Below are 17,094 nucleotides of genomic sequence, written 5' to 3' on the forward strand. Positions count from 1 at the left end.
AAGACCACTTGCTCACAATAAATCTAAGTAGTTTGGAGGGTGGGCTATGCACACCTCTGGAGATATTCCTCATTGAGCCAGAGAGTATCTGAAGACCTAAGGTTAAATACGGTGTCTTCCAGAAGTCATATTTTTCTTTAAAAAATCTGGGAAAACATTATTTTACATACAAATAAGTAGACCCAATCCAAATGCACTTAGGAAGTGGGGCCGGAGAGATGGCTGTAAGAGTGTTAGAATTGCTACACTGCTCCTGCAGAAGACTGGAGTTCAGTTCCCAGCACCACCATCACCTCTAACAATGTCCTCTGTCCTCCAAATGTGTCTGCATTCATGTGCATATACCCACACACAGAGATCACACATATATGCACAATTTAAAAATTTTAAGGCGGGCAGTGGTGGCGCAGGCCTCTAATCCCAGCACTCAGGAGGCAGAGGCAGGCAGATCTCTGTGAATTCCAGGCCAGCTAGGTCTACAAGAGCTAGTTCCAGGAAGGTCAGGGGTATAAAACACAATTAAACTCTCTCTGAAAAACAAACAACAAGCTTAATTAAAAACAAGCCACCAAGCATCACATTATATCAAATATCTAAGACCCCAGAAATCTGTGTTCAAAGTGCTAAGTAGAGCTTTGGACTTGAGAATGTCATTTCTGACCAATGGCTGAGATTATGTATCTCAAAGATTTGGAAAGCAAAGAATGGACAGGGGAGCAGTGCTAAGAAAAATGAGACAGAGACAAGAGAGATAGAGAAATGTGTAAACGAAGTGGTAATCTGAGCACTTTGTCATATAAATTATGACAAATTTATATACTTTTTAAAGAAAGATTTCATGTAGGCTGGAACTCAGAGGTAGGAACCTCAAGGGCCAGTGTCATCGCATCAGGAAGCAAGCCCCACCTGCCAACAGCTGAGTTAGAAACTATAAAGATCTTCAAAGTTGCCAAAAGCAATCTTTGCCCCTTTGAAGACGCAGTTTTGCTCTCTACTTCCTACCTGCAGCCACATTTCCCACACCCATTCCCTTGTGGCTCTCATCCACATCCAAGCATGCTTTTAGCCCTGCCCACCGTCTGGGCTGCCTCTCTCGCCACTGTCCAAAAGGTGGGCACTTAATACAATTTTGCTTTTCAAATCTTGCTATGTAAACCATGCTGGCCTCTCAACTCCTGAATGTTGGGATTATAGGTGTTTGCAACCACACCCAGTCATCTGTTAGAATTTTCAACTCACAGTCAAGCTAACGTTTCTTTCGCGAGACTTTCCTTTACATATGACTTTAATAGTTAATACTAGGGTTCTGAATTAATTATACTGCTTTTTAAGAGATGTATTTGTATGTTCCCTGAATGTGTGTAGGCGCAACACCATGTCTGTGCAATGCACACAGAGGCCAGAAGACAGCGTTAGAGTTCCTGGGTCTGGAGCGACAGACCACTGTGACACCGACCCTATGGACGCTGGGAACCAAAGCCCAGTCCTCTCTGCAGGAGCATCGAGAGCTCTTAACCCCTAAGCCATCTTTCCAGCCCCAATCATATTATATTCAAGTGATATTAAATTTATACTTTTTATTATTTCAATTTTCCCAATACTCAAGTGAGCACATAAAGGGAGAAGTAAACTTCTAGTACATGCATGTGGATCCCTCTCCCTCACCAACGTTGGCCTAGTAATCAATTCTAGAGTCTATCAACAGTATAACTGGGTGTTAGGGCAGCATTTGTGAGATCTGCTTCTGAATAAAGAACACTGATGCAAGTCTAATCACTGCATGAAGGTGTGATCTACCAAAGAAGTAAGAAACTGACCAACCTTCAACCTGATGAGAGTTGATGTTTCTTTTAATAATAGTAGAAGGTTGAAGAGCAGAACTCATGATGGGGGCTGGAGAGATGTCCAGCAGTTAAGAGGGCTTACTCTTCTATTAGAAGACCAGGAGCTCTGATCCGCTCAAAGGGCTCCAATGCTCCCTTCTGATAACTGTGGGCACCCACATTCATACTCACGTTCTCTCTCTTCCACATACTTTCAAAATCACACCCATGAATAGGTTAACTTTATCAAAGTATTTACAGTGATAAGAAGCTAGCACAAACAATGCCAAATGAAATTTAGAAATTAAAATTCCATGTTTGGGTCAATTTCAAGTTTTTGACTTTATAGTTTTTAGAAAGCAGAAAATTTCTTTAAAATTTTGAGTTCAAGGGCTGGAGAGAAGGCTCAACTGTTACGAGCACTTGCTGCTCTTGCAGAGGATACGAGGTTTGGTTCCACGGGCACCAGGCATGAATGTGGGCACAGACATGCGTGCAAGCAGAACACTCATACACTTGTATTGGAAATACATTTTTAAAAGAATTTTAAGTGCAAGTAGTAGTAGCAATTAGACGTATAATGGCCAAAAAGCAATCATATAGAAAACAAATAGATTAAAAACCTAGGTATAAGGAAAAAAAGTCGAAAAATTCATATTCAGTGATGTAGAGGAAGAAAACAGTAATAAAATCCTGACAGCTTTCATGTTTTGTTCTAGACAAGGTCTCTCTATATAGTCCTGGCTGTCTTGGATCACTCTGCGGCTGGCCTCAAACTCAGAGATCCACCTGCCCAGTGCTGGGAGTAAGGGCATGCGCACCACGACATTCAGATGACCCTATCTTTACACGGAGTTTACAAGACTAGCAGGTAGAACACACAAATGATTGCTTCTTTTTAAATGTTGTGCATTCATCTCTAAAGAAAAGTTAGCTTTTTCCTTTAAAAAAAAAAAAAAAACAAAAACAAAACAAACAAACAAACAAAAAAAACCACAAAAAGAAACCCTGTGACTTTTGTTCCGTAGATGGGCCTGGCATTCACTCACCATCTTCACCACCATGCCAGGCTCAAGACCTCATTTTAGACAGCCTGCCTCACTCAGGGGGGAAAAAAATCATTAAGATCTTGTTCTAGAAGCAAATGCTCTTCACTGGAAATCCCAGCAGGAGACTCAAGCGCTTAAGACGTAACAAGAACGGCTCGCTCATGTGCACTCTGTGCTCAGTCCACTTTCTATGCCTTCGGCCTCTCTCTCTCTACCTGTTTATAAGGGTTTGGGGTTGCTGGGTTTTTCTTTTTCTTTTCTTTAAACAAAAACAAAACCCAGCTTCATCATTCATTCAGCATATTTCTCCAGTCACACAAGAACTTTCTGTATTCCAGGTTTCAAGGTCTGGGAAAATAGAGCTACATCGCTGGAGAAAACAGTGGCAATTTGTTCTAAATACAAAATAGCTTATTTTCTTTTGGCAACTCTCCAGGGTTTCAGGGGAGGGAAAGGATACTACTCTCTGGAGGGATCAGGCTCCGGACCTGGACTACTGTCAAAACTTAGCTGTGGGTGCGAGAGATTTTTTTTTTTTTAATTATCTTTCACATCAGTTTGGAAACAGATTAAAGACTTCTGCCTTATTAACAGTTTTCTATTCTTCAGTCTTTTGTGGGTGTTCATCCCTTTTCTGGCAGCCCCCTTGGCTGGTTTAATGGTACCAAGGGGCTGAGCAGTATTACTGTCCAGAGGAAAAAGCATTCTCTCACAGGGACTGGGAAAGCAATCTGCAATCACAACAGTAGCTACTTGTTAATTTTCTATTTGAAACACAGTGATGTCAATAGCATTGTACCCTGCCAGCAACCATGGGGTAAAGTACATTCTGAAACCAAAACAAACTTCCTACGTGCTGGCAAATCAGATGGGAGACGCAGAGATAAGCTGCTGTGAGACACAAGATGCTGCGAGAATTAAATCTCCTCCACACCAGCTCAAGGCAAACTCTCACAATGAACCCCACTCCAACCTAGAGCTAGGCACAACCACTCTACTGCAATCAAATTGCCATTCAGGAGGCAGAGAAATGAAGTTCAATAAAGTGGCGATCTTATACAGCACAAGCGACCTTGAAGCCTGCTTCACGATTTAACCGTTTAGAAGCTAAAAGTGACAATGGAAGCCTGGAAGCCTGTGTCCTTTGGAATGGCCCCATTTCTCAGATGTGTTAGTATAACAGCTCGTTTTAAGGGGGTATATAAACGTAGGAAGAAAGACATGATTTATTAAATGAACAAGAGCAAGCCTAGGATTGACGCGTCCCCGAAATGTGGATGTTTAGTTTGCCCTGAGCACGAGGAACCTGAGATGGAGAGAGCCGGGTGATTCGCAGGGGGAAGCATGCTCACTCCTAGCTCACTCCTAGCAGATGGCAAACGGTTTGACACCGCTGGACACCCGCCAATTCAGTAAAGCTAGCTCGGATTATTTTTAAAGTCCCATTTTATCGTAATTTTCCCCAAATCAAAAGGTTGTGGTTTGTTTGGAGGAGGGGTGATGAAATTTGGGACAGGAAATGGACAACAAAGAACAAATGTTGGCCAACGTGCTTTGCTTCACAAACTTAAAGCATTAACAGGCGTTCAGAACCTCTGGGAAAGTAAAGCTCACAGAATCTAAGATACGCCACATCTCGGTAATGACACAGAACTGATGTTTTGATACATCGTCTTATTTCTAAATTACTCCATTGTCTGAGTTTTGTCTTTCATTACCCTACGTCACATGTGTGTCCCTAACCGCAGAGCCCAAATGAACAGTAGTTTCTGAATTTCTTTCGGAGGTAGCCTAGCATAGCAAAACACCTGGCGCCAAGCGGGACCCTTTGGTGAAGTTCTTCAGTGTGTAGTAGGGACTGACCAGCAAGTCCTTCTAAAGCAAGCACAATGGAATGTGCCTTAAGGACTGTATCTTTTAAAACTGTATTTTTAAACGCTTTCTCTGAAGAGAAGAAGGTTCCCTAAGGGACTGAGCCCAAGTTGCTGACTTAAAGCACATGGTCACTGTTGTTCCTTTTGGAAACTACAGCTCCCAGATTCCTCCTGGACTACGGATACCTGCGCAAGCGGGCGCACACAGGTGCAGGTCATTTCTCCCAGATACCCTTGCGCTTCTCGTTAAAAAGCGAGCTTCCACGAGGTCTCGCTCTCTCTTGCCCTTTACCCTTGTGTGTCTTGCACACCTGTCCCTTATCGTGTCCCCCTCCTCCCCTATTAAAGTGCACCCACGTGGGAGCCGCGTGTCTGTGTCTCCTTTCTCGCGTGTCTTGTCTGTCCTGTGTTTGTCTACACACACACACACACACACACACACGCTTTAAAAGAGTAATAGTCACAGCTCTGTATCTGAGCTGCTTCTATCTGCATTTGTCTGCGTCCAGTCAGACTCTGCTGGAAAAGCTCATGGAATATAAAGTGACAGAGGGACGGGAACTGCAGGACTACCCCGTGTTCCTCCAGGCTTAGCTCAAGGTTGCTAATTTTCCAGATAGAATTTGCTTTATCAGTAAGATTTCCCTTGTTTTATTTACTTTTAGTCGACAGATAACTGCACACTTTGATTACATCAATAGAAGAATTCCTTGAACTCCATGGATCTGAGAGAAAGGAGAAGCCAGGTGGAGGGAAACTTGTTCCGTTAGCTCTGACAGTGAAAACGCTGCGATCCATCACAGCAGGTGAGAAGACTACCAGGGCTGCACACGGCTACAACAACAAGTAAAAACTGCTGTCCAACCAGAGAAGCCGATAGGGCTTGGAGACTATGCTTGCCAAACCTGTTTGCATATATTTCCTCTCAAATAATGAAGGGTCAAAGGCCTGAAACAGCATTTGGGGTCACCAACATCTGTTATTCGCAAAAGATATGGGCAGGATCCTTTGAAATGCTGAAATACTCAATATTTATTTATTCGATTTTTCTTTAAAAACACCAGAATTTAACACTGCAAGCCAAGAAAACCACGCTCACTCCTCATATGACCCAACATACAGCAATAAAAAATGCTTTCAAGAGCTTTATGAGAACTCAGCATCCAGCTGTTCTAAGGAAGAGTCTTCTCCTTTGCAAGCCTCTCGGCTCTACCTAACCTGTGCTATAACCTGTGCTATGTTCGCCTGCAAAGGCGGAATTTCTAATTGAAAAGGAAACTTACGGGGGCTGGAGAGATGGCTCAGTGGTTAAGAGCATTGACAGTTCTTCCAGAGGTCCTGAGTTCAATTCCCAGCGACCACATGATGGCTCACGGCCATCTATAGCAGGATCTTCTGATACACAGGTGTGCAATATACATAATAAATCGCAAAACTTATATTTTTTTTTAAAAAGAAACTTACTTGGAAGAGACTGAATTTTCTGTCTTTCTTTTTTTCTTTCTTTCTCTTTTTAGTTTTAGAAAATACAAGGTGTTCTATAAAGGAATAGTTGTAGAGGCTGGAGAGATGGCTCAGCAGTTAAGAGCACTAGCCAGAGGTCCTGAGTTCAATTCCAGCCACCACCAGCATCTGTAAAGGACCAATTGTGAACTGTGCTGGGCTAAAATGAGCCAAAGAGTTTAAAGACATATAGGCATAATGACCCTACTCACAGTGACAATCCAAACACTCAAGAGCTTTGCGCTTGTCAGTGGCACCAGTGAATGGTACAACCCAGAGAAGCTTCCACCTGGCCATGACCCAAACGTTACACACACCCATCATCTTCTTATAAAGCCCAAAAGTGTTGTTTAAATTTGTTTTTATTTGTGGTTATAAGATCCTTTATAGTTAACATACATAAGTAGGACTGCCCTTTTCAAAAGAAAGAAAGTAAGAAAAATCTGGAAATTTTTCCTTTAGGTTGTAAAGTTCCCTAAAGTTTAGCCATGGTTTTGGTGAAGAAATCTATGTGTATTTTACAATTTACAAATTACTCGCATATTCTAATTTAGTCTTTGCATTTCCAGATTATGAAATCTTTCTCATGTAGTTTTAGGGTCTTTCAAATGAGCCAGACTTGCTCCAATCATTTCTGATCAAAGTATTGAAAAGCAGAGCATTCTGTGAAGTGTGTGTGTGTTTGTGTGTGTGTGGCAGTGGGAGAGAATGTGTGTGGGGTGGGTGTGTGTGTGTGAGAGAGAGAGAGAGAGAGAGAGAGAGAGAGAGAGAGAGGGAGGGAGGGAGGGGGAGAGGAAGGGAGAGGGAGAGGAAGGGAGAGGGAGAGAATGTGCGTCCGTGTGGGTTTTTGACATTACATCCTAGGCCAGCATCAGTTCTTAGGCAAGCTTAAGACAGAGGGTTGGGCGTGCTTTTAAGTTACAAAGCCTGCCTCAGGCAGGGCATGCTAGAGACTCAAATGAACATCTTCACCACTCATCTGAAACAGAATGGTGCTTAAAAGACTTTTAGGGCCCTGGCAAGTTCCCGTTACACATGTTGACCTCATTCTGTTCCAACACTGCCATAATTGTTAATCTTACTCCTGTAAGCCCCAAACAGCTAAAATCTTCAAGTGGAATGTGGCAATCTCAAGTTTTTGTTTATTTTCACAAGGCACTTGGGTCTTCACCAACATTTGCGCCACAAAGAGAGGGAAAACTCTTCACGGGACAACTGTAACTATTAAAGATGATACTGCAATCACCTGCAAGGCGGGAGTCTCACTAGAGACATAAACCACACCTGAGGACAGGCCCCACACCCACAAGCAGACGGACAACACAAAACAAGCTCCATGGTATTTTTGGACTTTTTTTTTCAGTTGTTTCCTCCAAATTTACTTTATAATTGGGCGGATACAAATTAATAAACAGAAATTAAGCAAGACATATGTAACTATTTAACAGAAGGCGATAATCTAATTTCAGTATTTTCCAAGTTCATTTTTAAGTCTTTCCATCATGGGGTTTGTCGGGAAATTAAGCAACACATGAATGCTTCCTCTGGATGTCAATTGACTACTTATGACATAATTTCTTCTATAATGCAATTATGAAGAACCTTCAAGAAATTTTTCCATGTAAAAAAGTCCCAGCCAAATACTCAGCACCGTATAAAGAATTACTTCTAACTGGTCAGTGGAGAGCACTGCCGCTCTTCATTTTCAACTACGATATCACGGAGTCGAAGAACAAATCACCTTGAGAACAGAAGGAGAAATAAACACATGCTAAATGGATAAAACATTTTTTCGACTCCTAACACTTTGTTAGGGCACATCTATCTTACTTTCTTTTGCCTGTATGTCATGGCCTCTAGATTTTGTGTTTTGATGGGTTTTGTTTGTATGAGTCTGTGTGTGCACGTGTGTTTATATGTGTGTTGCTACATTTCTATGCTGTTTCTTTTTTTCTTTGTTTTGTTTTATCCTTTGTCTTTTTTATTTGCTTGTCTGTTATTTTAACAGAAGGAGAAAGAAGACATGGAGTTGGAAGTGTGGGAAAGAATCTAGGAGGAGATGAGAGAGGAGAAACTATGACCAGAATACACTGTATGAAAATAATTTTATTTTCGATTAAAAATGGCACTGTATAAACTTGGAGTGGGGGTACCATCTTTAATTCCAGCACTTGGGGGGCTGTAGAGAGATGGCTCAGTGGTTAATAGCACCGGCTGTTCTTCCAGGGGACCCAGGTTCAATTCCTAGCACCCAGATAGCAGCTCACAACTGTCTGTAACTCCTGTTCCAGGGGATCCGATATCCTCTCATAGACATACATGCAGGCAATGCTCATAAAATAAAAATACGTAAATTATAATCCTAGCACTTGGAAACTGAGGCCCGAGGAAGACAAGTTCAAGGATACTGTTGACTAGAGTGAGACCCTGTCTCAGAAAAACAGAAGACTGTATTTGAGCTGCCACGGACACAGCAAGGAAGCAATATAAACCAGATGAATAAAAGACTGTAGCCCAGCGGTGGTGGCGCACACCTTTAATCCCAGCACTTGGGAGGCAGAGGCAGGCGGATCTCTGAGTTCGAGACCAGCCTGGTCTACAAGAGCTAGTTCCAGGACAGGCTCTAAAACCACAGAGAAACCCTGTCTCGAAAAAAAAAAAAAACAACAACAACAAAAAAGACTATACCCCATTCTCTGAAAACACTCAAGCGCCAGTCTATCTTATCCGTGCTGAACGGTTTGACTTCACCTCAGAGCAAGGGACAAACTACACTTGAATTCAAACGGACATACTGAAAACCTAAGACCTGTTCTAGTAAACTACTGGCATACTATGCAGATCACAGAAATCAGCAAGCACGACCAGGCTGTTCACACCAGCCGGAGTCCACAACAGCCCCCACAATGAGTTTACCTTAACTCCCATCTGCCACACTCGCAACCCAGCACCTAATTATATTCTTTACAGGGGCTTTGTAATAACATCTGTGCTCTACCTAGTTAGGTTATAATCAAGAGCAGGACCCAGGACTTGTTGTTTCGCTCTCCCTAGTAACTAGCAGAGTCCAACGCTAATAAGTACTTGTCGGTGGATTTGTAATTACCTCGAGGAGTCTGTCAGTGCCGGGAACTAAGCCACTTCAAATGAACCCCTCTTTCCACCAGAGATTTCAAATCAGAAAACTCCACCTTGAGGTTAATGGCAGACAGGAGACACCAGCACAGATACGCGACAACTCCTTATTATTAGTCGTCATAGATTAGTGTCCAAAGCCAAGTCAAAACAAACCCAGGAGTTAGGGGAAAATCTTACCCTGCATTTTGAGTATTTCCTATTTTCAATGCAAACTGAAATGGGGTAAATAGGAATGGGGTGCAGAGACCAAACTGTGATATTCGGGGAACAGAGAAGCTGCTCTTTCCCTGCTGCCCATTGCTGGGCCTGCAGAACACCCGGCCCCTCCGGACCCCATGATTCCAGGCTCTATCAAGGGCACCGAGAAACCCTGGATAGTAGGCTTCACTTCGCAGGAAACACGGGTTCATTGTACAAAGTGAAATACAGACATGTTTGTAATCCAGATTTCCAAAATTTAAGCAAAAAAATCCTAGACAGAGCTGGGCAGTGGTGGCACATACCAAAGCCACATGGAAACCTTGTCTTGAAACCCCCCCAATTAAATAAATAAATAAACAATCCTACACAGAGATAGAATGGTATAAAGTAGTTTTTTTGAGACAGGGTTTCTCTGTGGCTTTGGAGCCTGTCCTGGAACTAGCTCTGTAGACCAGGCTGGCCTTGAACTTACAGAGATCCGCCTGCCTCTGCCTCCAGAGTGCTGGGATTAGAGGCGTGTGCCACCACCGCCCAGTCTGGTAAATTCTAAGACCAACTGAAACCAATTTTTGTTCTATTTATTTATGTGTATGTGGAGCACTCATGTGGCCTGCACATGGAAGTCAGAGGACAACTTGGGGAGCTGGTTCTCTCTCTCTACCATGTGGATCCCAGGGACTGGGCTCAGGTTGTTAGGCTTGGAGACAAGTGCCTTTGCCTGCTGAGCCATCCCCCAGAATCCAGTGAAACATTTTAAATGATAGGCAAATGCCAATTCATTTAAAAATACTCTTATAAGTGTGTGTGTGTGTGTGTGTGTGTGTGTGAGAGAGAGAGAGAGAGAGAGAGAGAGAGAGAGAGAGAGAGCGAGCTCTGAACAGAACGCAGATCCTCTGGAAGAGCAGTACATGATCTTTAACCACTGAGCCATCTCTCCCCAGCCCAATAACTCATCTTACACAAACTTATCTATCAGTTCTTAAAGGAGCCAAACACTTACTGCTGTTAGGCTAAAAAACGACCTCAAGGCCAACCTATGCTACATAACTGAACTTGGCTAAATTTAAAAAAAAAATAGAATAATGTGAAAAAATACGTATTTTTTTTAAGAGCAAAAAAAGATGGGTCTTGGTTTTTATGCCATTTATAGTAAAAGTCGAATTATAACTGAATACTTGGTCGGCTCTACCAGCTGAAACATGGAGGATGCACCACGGCATCTGCAGAAGTGTCCACTCGAGAGGCACTGTCCCGTGACACACACCCACTTTCGCAGTCACCACGTATTTCCTAAGTGGGTCACTTCCCTAGAATATCCCATGGGGACAAACTGTTCTCTCTGAAGCAGGAGTGGAAGGGGAAGATGTTTGCAGGGCTGCAAGTATCTCGCTTTGTGTCTTCCTAAAATATTTTCTGTCTTGAAGCTGCAGGACTCACGAAGAAGAGGAGCATGAGGAGGAAGAACAGGAGGAGGCACAGCTAAATTTGACTTGACATTTAACTTCTTCCTTCTCCTTTAATCTGACAAAAGACGCAACCTGCTACAGAAAGTTATTACTTCACTTGGGTACCTGCTAGTCAAAAGCACCTAAAAACTGAGTGCAAGGTCCTCGTGTTACCAAAGCCTGTGCTCACATGGGGTGCGTCCAGTCTAGAAGGGAGGTGTGTGCTCTCTAAAGAGACAGAGTCGTGCATATGACAAGTCAAAGAAGTGACATAAAAGGGAACTTTCAAGAGTTTAGAGGCCGCTATATATGGTCAGGACAGGGTTTCTGAAAAATACATTGTTTTATATGTGCCTAGACGGTAGTATGAATGAGTTCTAGCTTGGGGATTAGGAAATCTAGGCCTCTACCCCAGCTTTGCTATTCACCAGCTTGGGGATTAGGAAATCTAGGTTTCTAAGGACTAGTGTAGGCCAGATCAGTTTGATGATCTATGGAGACGTATGGATTGCTTTGCTATCGTTGCCTTTTAAAAAAAACCTTCATACACACACACATAACACATGCACACTTTCACAACTAAGGTGTTCCTGCTACAAGAACTCCAACCAGAAATAAAGTCAACACGGTATTTTCCCCATTAACAGGAGTGCCAAGGTGACACGTATCTCTTTTGGTCATGCACTTTCCTCAGACATTTAATTATGCACAAATAATTTTGCTTTGTGAGACAAACATGATAAAAACTACAGAAACCTACTTTAATTTTGCTTTTACTATTAGTTAAGGCATTACTGAAAGTTCAGCCTAGCCAGTTTAAGGATTTCTTCCTAATAAGACAGGTGTTCTTTTTTCCAGAATGTGCTTGCTGTGCATAAAAGTGTACAGTATTTTTTTAAACAAATGTCCTACAAGCACACAGAACCTCTCATCGGCGCAAGGGCAGAACTTTGTGTGCCACCATCTGGCTTCTGTAGGTCTGTCACACTGACCACTTCCTACGGCGTCGCTCAGCACACATTCTTCCTGGTGATACAGCGGTGTCTTTTACTACAGCACACTGCATTTTGACGTCATGATCGAATTTAAACAGGTTTTGCGGTTCTGCATTTACAGGGTTTTCTACTCTCTTCTCTGGCTCACGAAATCACACACTACTAATGGGCTTCAGTTTGAAAACACTTTCCAGACATTAACAGGTCTCTAAACTAGATCACGGCATTAGAAGATAAACTTATGAATACCAAACCATGATGATTTTAACCTTAAGGATATAGGATAAAGTTTAAATCATATTTTTCATTTTATGTACCACAATGCCAGGTATTTATTAATCGTCACTGAAGAGAAAGTTTAATAATAACATAGCCACCATATTAGCCAGGGTCACGGTCAGGATTGTTTTATATTCACATCCAGCCTGTTTCAAATGGTAATTGTGATGGCCAGAATAGCCAGTTTTCAATATCTATGACCCCCAGTTTCTGTTTTCCTCCCTTCAGGAATCAGAACAGCCCTGTGAGATGGGGAGCAGAGCAGGTCCTCCGTAAGTGTTTACATCATCCTTCCCTCAGGGATGTGGATGTCTTTATGTATGGAGGACACCCATTACCATCCACTGAACTTAATTCTCTTTTATCACAGCCACTGCCCCTCCGCCTAGCGAGGCGTTCTTAATCCAGTGTCCTCATTTGGCCCTCCCCGCTTTGCCAAAGCGGTAATAAGGGTGAGCCTTGTGTTTCAGCTGAATGGCATCTCCTAAGGTTGAATGGCCTCCCCTGCAGTCAGCACTAAGGTACTTGACCACTAAAGTCCTGCTGAAGTTGTTGAATCTGCAGAAAACATCACCAGTAATCTGAGGTAAGGAAATGAAAACCCAATGAAGTGGCATCCAGACCTGCACTAACAGTCTCTTCTCTGTCAAAGGACCACACTCATATGTAAGCCAACAGACAAGTAAATCCGAATACCTGGATCTCAAAGACTCATGAAGTTTACCATGAGACAATTCACACGGGTTCCTGAGGAACAGTTTACCACGAGACAATTCACACGGGTTCCCGAGGGACAGTTTACTATGAGACAATTCCCACAGGTTCCTGAGGAACAATTTACCATGAGACAATTCACACAGGTTCCTGAGGAACAATTTACCATGAGACAATTCACACAGGTTCCTGAGGAACAATTTACCATGAGACAATTCACACGGGTTCCCGAGGGACAGTTTACTATGAGACAATTCCCACAGGTTCCTGAGGGACAATTTACCATGAGACAATTCACACGGGTTCCTGAGGAACAATTTACCGTGAGACAATTCACACGGGTTCCTGAAGGACAATTTACCGTGAGGCAATGCACACAGGTTCCTGAGGGACAATTTACCATGAGACAATTCACACGGGTTCCTGAGGGTTTACCATGAAACAATTCACACAGGTTCCTGAGGGACAGTTTACCATGAGACAATTCACACAGGTTCCCGAGGAACAATTTACTGTGAGACAATTCACAGGGATTCCCGAGGAAAGTGGAGCCACTGAACATGCAAGTGCTGGGCCTGTCAGGGCCTATGTAGAGACGACACGACCAGGGACGTGCTCTGCGTCAGCTCAGCACGCCCTCCTGACTCAGTGATGCCAGGAGGAAACCAGTTCCAGAGATCTCCCCAAGTGTCTGAGCTACTGAAAGCTCTGGAATGAGGGAGCTACAGGTATCTGGGAATGGTGATTTGAACAAAGTACTACAGGGGTCCCTGGCCCCAAGTCTCCACTTTGGGGCTTTCAGACCTAAGACTATGAACCTCAATATTTGTTAGCTATTATCTCTTCGAGGCCAGAACCCAGGCTTCAGCAAGCTCAGGGCTTTAGGAGAACCGCCTGGAATTTCCCTACTATGCGTTAACATTGTACACCACCTACTCTTATTCCCACTGCACTGGCCTCAGAGAAAACCACCAACTCAGAGAGCTTTAGGTCGAGATTTTAGAGCAAACTAAAAAAACATTTTTTTCTGACATATATATATCACACATATGTATATGTATATATAAAGTGGCAAAATTTCAAGAATATAAAATTACTCCAGGAACGCCTTTTCCAGACGAAGACAGGCTGCTTTGCTGCTCTGACAGACTCATTCCCTCAGTGAAGAGCGTATTCTAAGGCCGCTGACCTCAAAAGCCTCAAAATCCACGGTGACCTTTTTTAAATTAACAGTGTAAATAAAAACTGTGCCCTGGAAATAACAATTATTAAATAATACTTGGTGGGCGCTAAAAATATCTAAGAATACAGGCTGAACTTTTAAACGTTCTTGTGCTGTCTTCCCGAGAAACACCCCCACCCCTGTAAATCTTCCTATGTCTTGCTCAGCCACAAGCTGGCAGCCTTCCAGAGGAAAGGCATGAGTATTCAATTTGATTTTCCTTTTGGCACTGGCCCTCTTGTGCATGCTGCTACCTTACAGTTTTATTGCTAATGATAAGAAGCCTTTACGGCTGGCTGTGTCTCGGAAAGGTTACTATACCACCTTCCAGTGGTGGCCCAGGGAATGGGGAAAAGAAGAAAACAATCAGACAAACAGCAGCATGAAAGGGGGAAATAATCAGAGAAGAAAGAAATGAAGGCTGTCGGTCAGCTTTTACGAGATGGTCAGCAGAAGACCATGGAACACGCCTGAGCTTTCTGTAAAGCCGTCCTCATCACAGCAGGACAGAGGACTAGACAACTCACAGGGGGTTGTTTACACGAGGGGTAAGCACCACCTTCGCATTTCTATGCTGTGGAGAAGCCAGTGATGATATGCATTAATAAATAAAATTTACTCAATTCTTTCAAAGTCCTTACCCACATCGTTACCAAACACTGTCTTGATGTGTGTTAAAAGCTTTCTGCCAGGTTTCTACTGAGAGCCACATCCAAAAGGAGGAAATAATTACAAAATCCACTTGTTCAGCAATATTTAACTCATGGGGCCCAAGCAAGATATGTATGTATGTGTACCGTGTGTGTGCCTGGTACCCAGGGATGTCGGAGGAGGGCGTCAGATCCCCTGAAACTGGAGTAATGAGTGGTTGTGAGAGTCACCACGATGCTGGGAACTGAACCTGGGTCCTCTGTGAGAAAGTAAATTCTCTTAACTGCTGAGCTGGCTCTCCAATCCCATTTTGTTTTTGAGACGGGCTCTTGCTTGAAGTAGACCAGGTTGTTCTTGAATTTATTACACAGCCCAGGTGAACCTTGAACTCAAGATCCTCCTGTGCCTCAGATTCACAGATGCTGGGGTCTTCAGATGTGTGCCGCCATGCCTGGCACTCCATGCTCTAAGCTTTCGTTTCATTTTACTGCACTGTCACGGATGGAACCCAGTGCCTTGTGCACGTGACCATCTCTCATGCTCATGTGGAACCTCCTGCTCACTCACTGTCTAACAGAGCCTTTCAAGACCCCCTTCAAATGATAGTTAAGTGACCGTCGTGATGATCTTTTCTAAGTACCCTGTTTCTCAATCATCGTACCCAATTCTTTCTCTCACACCCACAAAACTTGAGTTCCTTAAGGACCAAATAAATGGTCTTAAACATCCTTCTCTGTTCTCAGCGAACTTCCCAGTGTGTCCGGCAATGAGGCCGCACAGTTCTGATCAGCAAGCATTTGCTGAGTGGATGAATAACCGGGCGAGCAAAGCACAAAGATCCAATGCACTCCAGTCTGTCACTTTATTACCTAATCCAGAAAGACAATCCTTTAGCCAGACCATGTTTTAAGCCATGAACCTATCCCAGCTAACTTGTTCTCAGAGACAGAAAGGAAGCCATCCCACAAACTCAAGTTCAAATGAGCTCAGTACCATGCTTACTTCTTAAATCACCTTTTCCAGAAAATACAATGTATCACAATCGATAAACTTATACATCTTAAAAATAAAATAACAACTATCCATACACTGTCAACCAGTTTCATTTCTCAGGTAAAACAGCAAGTTTACTTTCAAACAAACACAAGCTGCACTTCATCACTGACTCACCGGTTCTTTTCCAACTCATTGTGTGTAGATCTAAAAGAAGAAAAAAAAGAGAGCGTTAGCCAGGCTTGTTAATAAAGCCACAAGGCACCCCGGCTTCATCAGCAGTTTACCACAACCAGGGGGTTCAACAACACAGCGTTCAGACTTCTATACCTCAACTCAGCTGACCTGAGTCGTTACACCTGCCTCAAATGATTGTTACAAGGGCTAACAAATCTATGCTAAACAGCAAAATATAGTGAGCTAGTTAGCAAGAATCACAACTATGCTACATTAGTTCCCTTAAATAAGTGTGCTACTACTGTAAAAGCCCAGAATTTAAAACATGACTTTGATAAAAGTGATTTTAAGTTCTTGTTGTTAGGACTAAAACTTTGACCATTTTACATTGTGTGAGTGCCCGTGTTTCCTGTAGTCCAGGAACCCTCAAACTCACAGTGTAACTGAGAACCTCCCAAGTTCTGGATTACAAGCATGCCCGATTACACCTGGTTTTATGTGGCACTGAGACCAAACCCACACTCTCATGAATGCTAGCAAGCACTCTCCAGCTGAGCTACAACGCCCCATATCACTTTACATACCCGTGTTAATGTCAAATGCTTTCAAAATAACACATAACTGACTGCTTTAACTTTATCCCCCTCCCCTATGAATATTTAACAGTAGATTCAGAAATCTTAACAGGTATTTTTGTGAGCCTCACAATTTGTGAGAATTGAGTTCCTGAGTTCAACAGCCAGAGGACTGAGTTTCTGTCTGTCTGTCTGTCTACCTTTTGCTTTATTGGCAATTAAAGTTCCACATGATGAAAAAGACTGACACTCATTGCAAAGAGATTATCTTAATAGAAGCACTTCTCCCTCAAAAAAGAATCTTAGAATATCTCAAGAGTTCAGCCAAATGAGCAGCAAATGTACGTATAATTCAGGCTAAAGAAACCATAAAACCAAACAACCTGGACCTTAAAGCTCAGAGCTTAAAGTCTACCACTCTACGTTTATTCCGTTTAGATTTTTTTTTTTTGGTT

At 42.9% G+C, this 17,094-nt stretch overlaps 1 protein-coding gene across 5 annotated transcripts in view; it reads right to left on the bottom strand.

Annotated features, from left to right (window-relative positions):
• The window catches only part of Mxi1 (MAX interactor 1, dimerization protein), a 60,524-nt gene that overhangs the window by 10,244 nt on the left and 33,186 nt on the right, over positions 1-17,094 (bottom strand). For 4 of the 5 annotated variants that reach the window (XM_050148244.1, XM_050148260.1, XM_050148276.1 and 1 more), the window contains exon 3: positions 16,065-16,094. The exons of the other annotated variant lie outside the window; for it this stretch is intronic. In XM_050148244.1, the coding sequence (XP_050004201.1) occupies positions 16,065-16,094 (30 nt within the window). The remainder of the gene's footprint in view (positions 1-16,064; positions 16,095-17,094) is intronic. 5 annotated transcript variants of the gene reach the window in all.

This window comes from Alexandromys fortis, unplaced genomic scaffold (assembly GCF_014885135.2).
Source record: "Alexandromys fortis isolate MF-2015 unplaced genomic scaffold, M_Fortis_MF-2015_v1.1 scaffold_16, whole genome shotgun sequence".
Taxonomy (NCBI): Eukaryota; Metazoa; Chordata; class Mammalia; order Rodentia; family Cricetidae; genus Alexandromys; species Alexandromys fortis.